At 42.7% G+C, this 10,860-nt stretch overlaps 1 protein-coding gene across 1 annotated transcript in view; it reads right to left on the reverse strand.

Annotated features, from left to right (window-relative positions):
* Positions 1-10,860, reverse strand: part of SETBP1 (SET binding protein 1) — a 329,542-nt gene that overhangs the window by 23,013 nt on the left and 295,669 nt on the right. Inside the window, exon 4 of the mRNA XM_015595730.2 lies at positions 4,707-4,877. Coding sequence (XP_015451216.1) covers positions 4,707-4,877 — 171 coding nt within the window. The remainder of the gene's footprint in view (positions 1-4,706; positions 4,878-10,860) is intronic.

A 10,860-nucleotide genomic window follows, 5' to 3' on the forward strand; every position in this document is an offset into this window, starting at 1 on the left:
ACCTAATATCAGTCCTTGACTCAGAGCAAAATGTCTAAAAATTTAATAGACTTGTGAAGCTTAAATATTTCCACTTACTCATAGGCTCTCGCAGTTTTAAAGGCAGATCATATAGTGTGAAGAATAATGACTTAGCCTGGATACAAAACAGATACAAACGAAGTGCTATGCTCAGCCTGCTTTCTTCTTATCTCTTACTGGGCTACACCATGAGCAGTTGAGATTTGGTGATATCGACATTGACATGTGTCTTTTTTTCTCCTTGGATTTAAGATGAGAGACTATTGGTATTTGCGTGTTTGTAAGAGATAGAGAGAGAGACAAAGAGACAGAGAGAGAGAACAAGAAGAGAACAAGAAGGATATGACTGCTTGTTTTTCCATCATTCCTATTCTAGACTTTCAGGTGCAGAACCCTAGAGATGGTTTTCTTGGTGTTTCACTAAATGAATTCCTATAAAATTTGTAGTCTACTTAACAAAGGAGTCTCACCTTAAATACAAAGAGGGGGGCATGTTTCAGTAGTAATATCATATATTCTCGACACGTTGCATGACCTCCTGAGAAGTTAGCTCAATAGGCAGACAATCAGAAAAATTTGCCCGACTCATTCAGGTATAGATTATCTGATATGGTTATTAATTATTATTGGAACAGCGATAGAAGTTATTTCAAATTATGCAGCGTTTTGAAAAAACTTTATTGAAGCTTTTACTGCATTAGCCCTAATTACTCAGAATGATAATGCACTGCTCCCTGAATCAGACCTCCTTCTTTGTGCCGGGGGACTGCGTTGATCAATAGCGATTGAACAGTTTGATCACAAAGGCTGACCTGCTTGAGCACCAGTGGCAGCCACTGCCATTCCTTTCTCCCAGTGGTTCAAACTGACATGTTCTCAAGTCCGGCCACCCTTTCCTGCTGCTCCCCTTCCACCTCACCCTCTAAATCAATAACTTCATAATCTGCATGCTTCCCAGACTTTGAGAAGCTAAAAACTTGCCTTAAACAAAACAAAACGAAACCACACACGCGCGTGCACACACACACACACACACACTCTTAAGCTAGAAAAGACATTTTTTAAAACCTCGCACCCGCCTTCATTTCTCCGACATTATAATGTTTATAAAATAAAATGGGAGATGTTTCTTCTTTTTTTTATTTTGTCAAAGATCACCTGTGTGAAAAAGTACCGGTAGGACTATAGACTGATTAACTATTTGGCAAATATTTACCAACAGCCTACCACATGTCTGTCAAACGTCTAGAAAAGACATTTTTTAAAACCTCTCACCTGCCTTCATTTCTCCGACATTATAATGTTTATAAAATAAAATGGGAGATGTTTCTTCTTTTTTTTATTTTGTCAAAGATCACCTGTCTGAAAAAGTACCGGTAGGACTATAGACTGATTAACTATTTGGCAAATATTTACCAACAGCCTACCACATGTCTGTCAAACGTCTTCCGTTTGATTATTAAGCAGTTCCGAGATCAAGCACGTTTTTCTCAGATGTCTCTCACCGTGTCTCGTTCTGTTGTCGGCACACGGCTACTGCCCTGCAATCATTCATTTCACTCAGTGCTTATCTACTAAGCATCTGTTATGTGTCAGGAACTGTACTAGACACTTTAGCATCCAATATTTTTAAATGAAAGAAATTTCTAAAAAATTGAATTTTTCAGTTTTTTTTTTCATTTCAGTAAATAATTTCTTAGTTTTGCTTTCTAAGCCACTTAGTTTTACTGTTCTTTCCTTATCCCCCACCCCCCTCCACCTCCCTCCATCCACTTGTCTGGGTCTTCAAACCCATTCTTTAGAAATGCAGACCTTTTGAAAAATAAATTAATTTCTGTACACAGCAAGAAGTAATTCTAAATTACCTTGCTTATAGGAAAAGATGAATAAGCGGACTGACTCTAAAGAAAACAAAAAATAAGTGAGTTGTCTCATCAGAAATGTATATGACTAATGCACAAGCATCCAACTGAATGAAATCAAACCCAGAATGATTTATTGTCTACTGTGTGCCTGAGATGGTTAAAGCTTGCTACCCCCATCAACTTAGGAGTTCCACTCACTGTTCTCTAAAAGAAGTAGAGTCCATAGCTACAGAGAAAGAAGTCTGCCTTTGGAAATGTCGGGCCTATGACCGAAGTGAGATTCCCCAAGAAACTAAGCTGTAAATCAAGAAATTGGGTTCCAGTCCAATTGCATGACCTCAGGCAAATCTCTGAATCATGTGTGAAACAGGGCATTGGACAAGAGCCAAGCCTGGGGGACCCTAACTCTCTCCAGTTTGTGGGAAGCTGTGTCTCTGTGGGGAGCAGAATCTTAGGAAGGTCTGGCCTCCTACACCTGGGGTAGATCTCTGGCCTGTTCTCCCCCAAAGGTTCTGCTCAGCAGCCTGAGACCCGGAAATGGACCAAATCTGTGAAATTCTCACGAGGGTCTCAATGTCGCACTATCCAAAATAAACAGCCCCTTCCTGAACCCTGAATCAGGAGAACTTTGGCTCAGCTCTGATTAGCAGAGAGGCAGGTTTAAAAGTTTAACCCCACCTGCTGTTTCTATACCCCTCTGGCATATTTGTAAATTGCTGAATGCAAATAGAGGAGGCAAGCCCATAGAAGGCTGGGATCCCAAGAATGAGTTCTCTTACACTGACTAGAAAGAGTTCAGGGGGAAGAAAATGGGGGACCACCTGTCTTTTGCCCCTGGGAAATATCTGCTCGGCAAGCAAAGGTGGAAACATGCAGGCTAATTTCTAAATCCATAAAGGGAGGTCTCCAGAGCTTAACCGACAAGGTCGAATAAGCAATTTTCTGGGTGAGTAGTGCAGACGTTGGCCCAAATCTTTCACTCCAGCCCAGTGATGACTTCCCTGAGTTGCAGGCAAGGCACCAGTTCTCACTCCCAGGACTCCGCCCACGTTGCGTCCTCTGCCTGCACGCCCTCCCACGAGGGGCTGCTGATCCATCACGCCTCAGGGGCAGCCTCTTCCCCACTCCTCTGTGGCTCTCCCTCCTCCCATCTCTTCTTGTACTTATCACTGGCATTATTTACCTGGCATTTCCCCCAAAACTTTTCATTTCATACCTCGCATGTGAAAGATGTGAAGATTTATGATCATATTTGAGAGATGATCCCATTCCTTCAGAGCAAGATTTCCCAAATGGCTGGGGAGAACACCATTTCCAAAGAGATGTTAAGAGTTATTTCCAGAAAAATGGGTTTTGTGGTCAAATAAGATTGTGAAATTCTACATCTCTCCCTCCTGGACCCTCTCAGTGAACCCTGGTCAATTAAAGGTTCTGAACAGCCCTGCTGAAAGAAAGCAGGTGGAATGCAGTATTTGCCACACTCATTTAACTATGAAAACACCTTTTATCACAAAATACCTACTAATATTTTGCTGAACTCGCTTTAGGAAGTGTCCTTCCAATTATTTCTTTCTGTTATTTCAATTAGGCTCATTTTCTAATTACCAATAATTACTCTGAAGGAGGTAGGTATGTAGACAAGTTGAGTTCTCTGCTCAAAGCAACCTGCTGCATTAGAAGACGAGTCTGGAGTGAATATCAATAATGAGTCTCTCCTTGGGCTTCTAATCATAACAGGCATTTCTAAATACTACAATATGCTTAACATTTACCAATGCATGAATTTGACAAATGTTTATGGAATGCGCCCTCGTTCTGTGTGCCATGGAGATAGCAAGAACCTAAATCATAGATTCTACCTCTGAAGTACGTACAATTCTGTTATGAGGAAGAAGTCAGATAGAAGACATTTCTCACTTAGCCTATGAGTGGGTGATAAATGCACATAGAGACACTGGATGCTGCAGGCATACAAAAGAGGTGTGACTGGCTGGGCCTTGAAGATCAGCAGGATGTGAGCAGGAATTGAGTAAGCCTGTCCTCAGAGAAAGGTGTTAAGCCAAGTCCAAGGCCTCCTTTCCTCTGAGCAGGTGTGAGTGTGGTACAATTGGGGCTGGTTCACAGGGACTTGTGAGAGATTATACGAGAAGTAGAGGAAGGCAGAGCATCTGGGATGTCCGAATAAAGAATTTATATTTTATCAATTGCCAGGGGAAGAGTCTTGTGACAACTGGGGGATTCGTGACATCACGGGGGTAGAATAAATCAAGGCCTCAGGGAAACTCTGACGCTGTCCCCCAACCCTGGAGAGGTGGTGAAATGCAGTGAGTGGGCGCACGGCTTTAGGAGCCAAGTTGGAATCCCGACTGTCCACAGGTCCCTGAGGCACGTTCCGTTACTCTTAGCTTTGTCTTCTGAAATGAAGACACAAGTATTTACTTCACAGAGTTCTTTTGTGAGTTACATGAGATAATACGTACAAGGCCCTGGATGATGCAGAGATTCATAGTTATTAAAGCTTGATAAAGAGTAATGGATGCTGTTATCATTCAGTTGCTACTCACTGGACTGGTATTGGAATAAACTGGAAAGCCTCTATAGGAAGACTTTTGCTTCTAGGTTCCGAGCTGACCTCCCTCCTTTCTTAGACCTCCTCCCACCTGAAAAATCCAGTGCTGAAACAGTCCACGTGCTCGGTGTCTATGAGACGTCAGCTAAACAGAACACTCTTCTCACCTGTATCCCACAGCACGTTCCCAGCGGGCCTTCTCCGAGCCCACCTTCACTGTGGTGAACCCGACGCGTCTAAAAAGTGCTCACCTGCATCCGAGGTTGCTGCAGACGCAGCAAGAAGAGATAACACGGGGGTAGGTGGAAGGGAGACACTGTCGACTGCAGCCGGCTTCTTCCTGGTCATCATGGTGGACGAGGAGCCCTCGTTCTTACTATGCGTTACCGTCTGGTCCACTTTTAAGTGGGGACTTGGCATCCCTAGAAAACAAGAACCCCAAAGCCTGCAGTTACTTTGAAGGAGCAGGAAGAGAGACAACATCAAAGCTGAAAGCGATCTGAGGAAATTGTGAAATGATCTGACCTCCTTCTGATACAAGAATGAAATTTTAGAATGTTTAAAAAAAAAAAAATGAGGAGCATGACTGGTTTGGGTTTTGTGGCTGAGGTTAATCGTGATGGCATTCCAGGTTGGCTGCCCAGAAATGGATAGGGGCACAGGCCTAGTGAAGCAGCATAATCCTCCTTAGACACATCGGGTTCACCTTCGAGCACGCTGTGCCTTCCAAGGATCAAGAAGCCCATCTCTACAAAGGTTGTGCTGTGTGTCGTGTGCTGTGTGCAGTATGATAGGGAAAGGTGGACTGCACCCTCGTGAGGCTTCTCATCTCATCCGGCTGGGGAAATAAGATGAAGTAAGAAGAAAAAAGTATGGGCTTTTTTATGTGTGTCACTCCTCCTAGGTGTTTGGAGAGTTCTAAAGAGGTAGGAATTCATGTGGGAAGAAGTGAGAAAGGCTTTTCAGAGCTCATGCTAGAACAGTAAGGATACGGAAAAGGCATATGTTGTCATAGCTGAAGAAATGAAGATGATCCAGATGAGAGACCAGCCTGCTGGAGGCGGAAGATGCACTGTGGGGACTGGTGTGTAACAACAATCATTAGGCTAAGTGAGAGCTGATTTGGGGGCTTTTGAGTGTCTGGTCATAATAAACATCATAAGTCACATTCTTATGATGCTGAAAAGCCTGGGTAGACTCATGAGGTGCCAAAAAAAATTTACTATACAACAAATTGTAAGAAGAGCTATTCTGAAACCATGTTTCCTCGGCTTGAATCCAGGCTTTCTTACTTTCCAGCTGTGTGTTCACGAGCAAGTTACATAACCTCTCCAAGCTTTAAGCTTCCTTAACCGTGCAAATGGGATGGAACGCCCTCGCAGGGGTGCTTGGGAGCATCCGTGAACCAGTCTATGCAAAGTGCTTATGACAGTGTCTGGCAAATAGTCCATGCTACGTGTTTCCCATTATTATTCCTATTATTGCTACTATCACTATTAGAACCTGCCGCTTCATCAAGCCCAACTGAAACCAGCCAGCAAAGGCTCAGTTCTCTTCCCTGACACGGCCAAGGATTTCTAGGTCCCTTCTACATCTTCAGCTGCAAAAAAGTGACTCTCCAACTCATCTGAGCCTAAGTCCAGAGGCTGGGGGTGACTAAATCCATCCCAAATGGTCACCCCTTCAGAGTTTTGTCATTTGTAGGCTACATGGCATTAGTAACAATGACACATGGGGGTTTATCACAGTAGTTCTTGACCCTTTATTTCCCTGCCCCAACCAATTTGAGTGGACAGTCCTCTCTCAGAGCAAAGTCATCCTGCTGCCACCATGAGATCAACTCACTTGGGCCTCAGGACAGCCTTGTGAAACACGGTGTGCGGAGGTTACTATTTTCTTAACTTTATAGATGAAGACAACACGTTTCTGAGAGATAAAGAGAGAACTGACTAAACTCACACAGCTCTTAATGTCCGAGCTGAAGTTTTCAGGTAGCCAGATGCCAAACCTAAGGATCACCTCGTTCTACCTGGCCACCTTCTAACACCTGCCCACGACCATAGTCTACCGACAGCACATCTCTTCCTGGGCGTGCAGAGGCCCCAGTATCTCACCTGAAAGAAGCACCTAAAAAGCCACCTAAGTAAGAAAGTCCATGCTGACATTTTCATGTCCCTTCTACTACCTTCCTCTTACTCTTCATCTCTGTCTCTGAAACTCTCAGTCCAGATGCTGCTGTGAGGAACAATATCACTTAGGCTTTTTATGGATTTTATATCTCATAGCATTTTGACAGTGGAGGTAGACACATCAATTTTCATAACAGAAAGATTGCAAAACCACAACCATCCGGAAATCAGGAAGTGCAGCAAATGTGTATAGCATGTCCCTTTTTAACGTATGCTGGTATGCCAGGGATAGATGAGTACACACATAGAACATATGTAAAATGCACACGGAATCATCCATAAGAAGACACATCCCAACAGTTAACAGTGGTTATTCTGAGGAAGAAAAGTACAGTGGAGATTGCTGAGGCAGGCGAAGTTTTACCTTTTACTCCTTAGCCTACTTTATTGTTAATATTTTTAAAACCACGAGCATGTATTAAACACTTTTTCCACTGAGAAAATAAACATACTTTGGGAAAAATCTAGAAGCCTACCAGAGCATGGGCATTGGGGAAGATTGAGGTGCTGCTAACAAATCTGAAGTGGGGACAACAGGCCTGAGTCTGATGAAAATTCCCCACTTGGTACTCTGTGGCAGAGGTCCCCAACCCCTGGGCTGTGGATCGGTACCAGTCTGTGGCCTGTTAGGCCCCAGGCCATACAGCAGGAGGTTAGTGATGGGCGAGTGAGCGAAACTTCATCTGTATTTGCAGCCGCTCCCCAGCGCTAGCATCACCGCCTCAAATCATCAGGCATTATATTCTCATGGGAGCACGGGTCCCTGATGCTACAAAGGTTGGGAACTGCTGCTCTGAAGGACCCCAGATCCAGGTGTACTTTCCACAGCACACCTCTGCAACGCTAACCTGTCCGAGTGCTACTGGATAACAGCTCCTTTGGAAAAACTCACCGATATGTCAACTTCGTACCTGTGGATACAGGTTGGGCAGGTAATTCTTTGGTCAAATTATGACACACTCAGGGAATGAGCCATAAACAGGATTAGCAGGTGGATATTTAACTCTCGCTAGGGAACAAACTGATTTCAAATCATTTTAGTTGTACCCATTTTCATGCAAATGTTCACAATCCAAATTAGTCTCAGTCCACATCATTTCATTAAAGTTGATCTGATCATACCTCTATTGGGCATACTTTGCTACTCAAGTGTTTACGTTACGGAATACGTTAAAAGTAATAAAATGATACTTAAAACACTATAATTCAGATTGTCACGATTTAGCTGTCTTAAAAACCCTAGATAATTTAGGGTTTTCTATTATCGTACTGTTTGCTAGCTGCCATCCAATGAATTTGAAAACAAATTGGAAAAATTTAAAGAGCCCTGATGTTTTCTCAGACATTATTGGGCTGTGAAAGAATTATGAAACACTCCAAGAAATAGTATACATGAGCAAGAATACAAGATATGTTTCAAACAAAGGCTAACCTAACGGCATTTGTAATCCACAAAATCTGTGTGAGAGTTAGTGGAGGTCTCCGGAGACTTGGAATGGGTGACTTCTTGGGAGAGAGCCTCAGGCAGGCTGGCCAATGGAAGTCTCCGTCTCCCTTCATCCCAGGTGGCAGCTGATGCTCCATGGAGAGGTACCCAAGTGACCAAGGTAAATGTGAAACAGATTGGAAGCAAGTTCTCACAAATGCTGAGTGAGGGCAGGGTGGTGGGACATTTGGAAATGTCCCATCATGAACCTGGCTTCTTCTTCTCCATGGGAGGGAGATTTTTAAGGATGGAGATTGATTATAAAGAAACCCGATATAGCATCGTACTGACTGGACCACAGAGCTGTTCAAACTGAGTGAAGATGAGGCATGAGTGAAGATGAAAACTCTTTAACATCACTATGTTAAATGCAGACACAGACGGTACGATGAGCACACCTGGTAGATGTGTTCGGAGCATCTCCAAACACCAGCACAGGACAAACTGCACTGCGGCTCGCTTATTTGGAGGCCAGCTCATTTTTAAAGGCGGAAATAACAACGCTAATAACTTTGTGGATCCAACATCTGTTCATAATTAAAGACAGAGCCAAGAGGAAATAAAAAATTGTTAAACCTATATAAAAACATTCTGCTATAACCCGCTGACCTCTATTGATACATTTTTTCCCAAAGTCTTTGAAACTGTGCTACAGCCTATTGAGGGACAGTCACTCATTTTCAAAGGTAATTTCTCATAGACCACTTATCCCCTCAAACCTTTACCTGCGCACTGTGTTTGCATTAGGGACTTGATTTATGGATTCCTACTCCTCTGACACAGAAGCTCACTTCCTGTTGCCTTGGTTACTTAGAGCTCAGTTCAAGGTTAAAGTACTCCCAAATCAAAATCAGTGGCAGGAGCTGCATCTAGCGGCCAGGTTATTGACTGCCCCAGGATGTGAAAAGGTCAGAGACCAAAGCACTGTTTACTGCCTTAAGGGTGAGTCAATAGCTTCGATATTTTGATTCCGTTTCTCGAAGTAGTAGTTGCTGTTCAATTACCTCTTCCCCAGGTTGCTCAAGTTCACAGGGGTCATAGAGGAAAAGCAGGCTCTGATGGCTGATTTTCCCAGGATCCCTCTAATGAGCTCTGTGACCTTGGATAATAAAAACCAGCTTCACCTTAGAGTAATTATAAAGCTACTTACCTACTTTATCTCATTTTCTTTATGGGGAAAACAAACAAACAAACAAAAAACCTTTGTAGGATGGCTACTATTTATTCCCATTTTCTAGATGAGAAAATGGAGGTTCAGAGAGGTCATATAACATATCTAAAATTACCCAGCTCGTAAAAAGTGGTAAGAACTAGTTGGGTTCTCGTCTCATAGTTTTTTTTTTAAATAAAGGGGCTGATGGGAACTTCACCCAGGGATCACAAATAATTAGTTTTGTTATATCCAATGTAGAAAGCAGTATATCTGGAAAATAGTATATGATTAATACAGGCTTGTTGAATACCTTAATTTTTTTAATTGTAAGATTTGCAAATGCAGATGTTTCCTGGTGACAAAACCTAGGATGGCATAGTGGGAGAGGCTGATCCACTGGGATGGTTGGTTTCCGCAGTAACCTCCTTGGTCCCCTTGACACAGCCGAATGCAGGGCGTGGCATGAACTGGGGGCATGCTGTATTAAGCAGTCAGTGGCTTTCAATCTTGCAAAGAACTTGAACATGCATTATGCTATTTGCCCCTTCATATCTTAGTATCTCTGTGGATATTAAGAGGCAGACGGTGAAAGCCTGAATTCACAAATAAGGAAACTGAGGTCCAGCAGACCAGGTGATTTGCCCAAGCACACATACCCTGTGTGCAGAAGTGGTGCTAAAATCCATGCCTCTTGACTCAACTTGATGTTCTTTCCTTTCCTATAACACACTGACTGTGGGGTGAAGCAGTAAATAACGTACTTTTCACAGGAGGAAACTGCTCCTGAAAACTTGATAGTAATTTCCTTTCTCATATAGTGGTTGTCTTTTCAGATTCTTCCATTGCCCTTCTTTCTTGTTTGGACATGAATGTCACTCATGGCGATAAGAGGGGTATATGTGACAGAAGAAAGTGAATCGAGCAATGGATCCTCTTAAGATTTGGGAAATAATATTTTTCTGTGCCAAAGTCAATAAAAATGTTATTTTTGTTGCATCATCTTATTCCTTAATTCAACAAATGTTTTTCGAACGTCTACCATACCAGGGACATGGCACTGGTCAAAACGGTTGAAGTTCCTGTTTTCGAAGAATTACATTCTAATAATCTCTGTGTAGCATAAGGCAGCTGTAACTAATTTTAAGGATACTGAAAGATCTTAAAGTGTTTTTTTAATCATGAAAAGGCAGAGCCTCTGCTACTCATACAGTATCTTAGGGTGAATTAGAAAAAGGCATCCCAACTAGGTGGACAGAGACCAAGGACCCAGATCTTAGCAAAGAGAAGAAACCATTGTAAAAATTAGAAAAAGGCCTGGCTTCTTGTGTACATATGCATCCCCATTGCTAATGGTTTGGAGAGAGGAGCATGGACTAGATTTTAGCCCCACTTTCCCCCTGAGCCAGGCGCTTGTGGACAATGAACACATCACAGGACAAAGAGCAGACAGATGGAACTAAATAGAAAGCTGATGTAACTGCTCCCCTACTTAAAAAAAAAAAAAAAAAAAAGAAGAAACAATAGAGAGGTTATGTGCTTTCTGCAAAATATAAAAAAGGGATTTTCAAAAGGTATTA

This window comes from Pteropus alecto, unplaced genomic scaffold (genome assembly GCF_000325575.1).
Source record: "Pteropus alecto unplaced genomic scaffold, ASM32557v1 scaffold146, whole genome shotgun sequence".
In the NCBI taxonomy this organism is placed as follows: domain Eukaryota; kingdom Metazoa; phylum Chordata; class Mammalia; order Chiroptera; family Pteropodidae; genus Pteropus; species Pteropus alecto.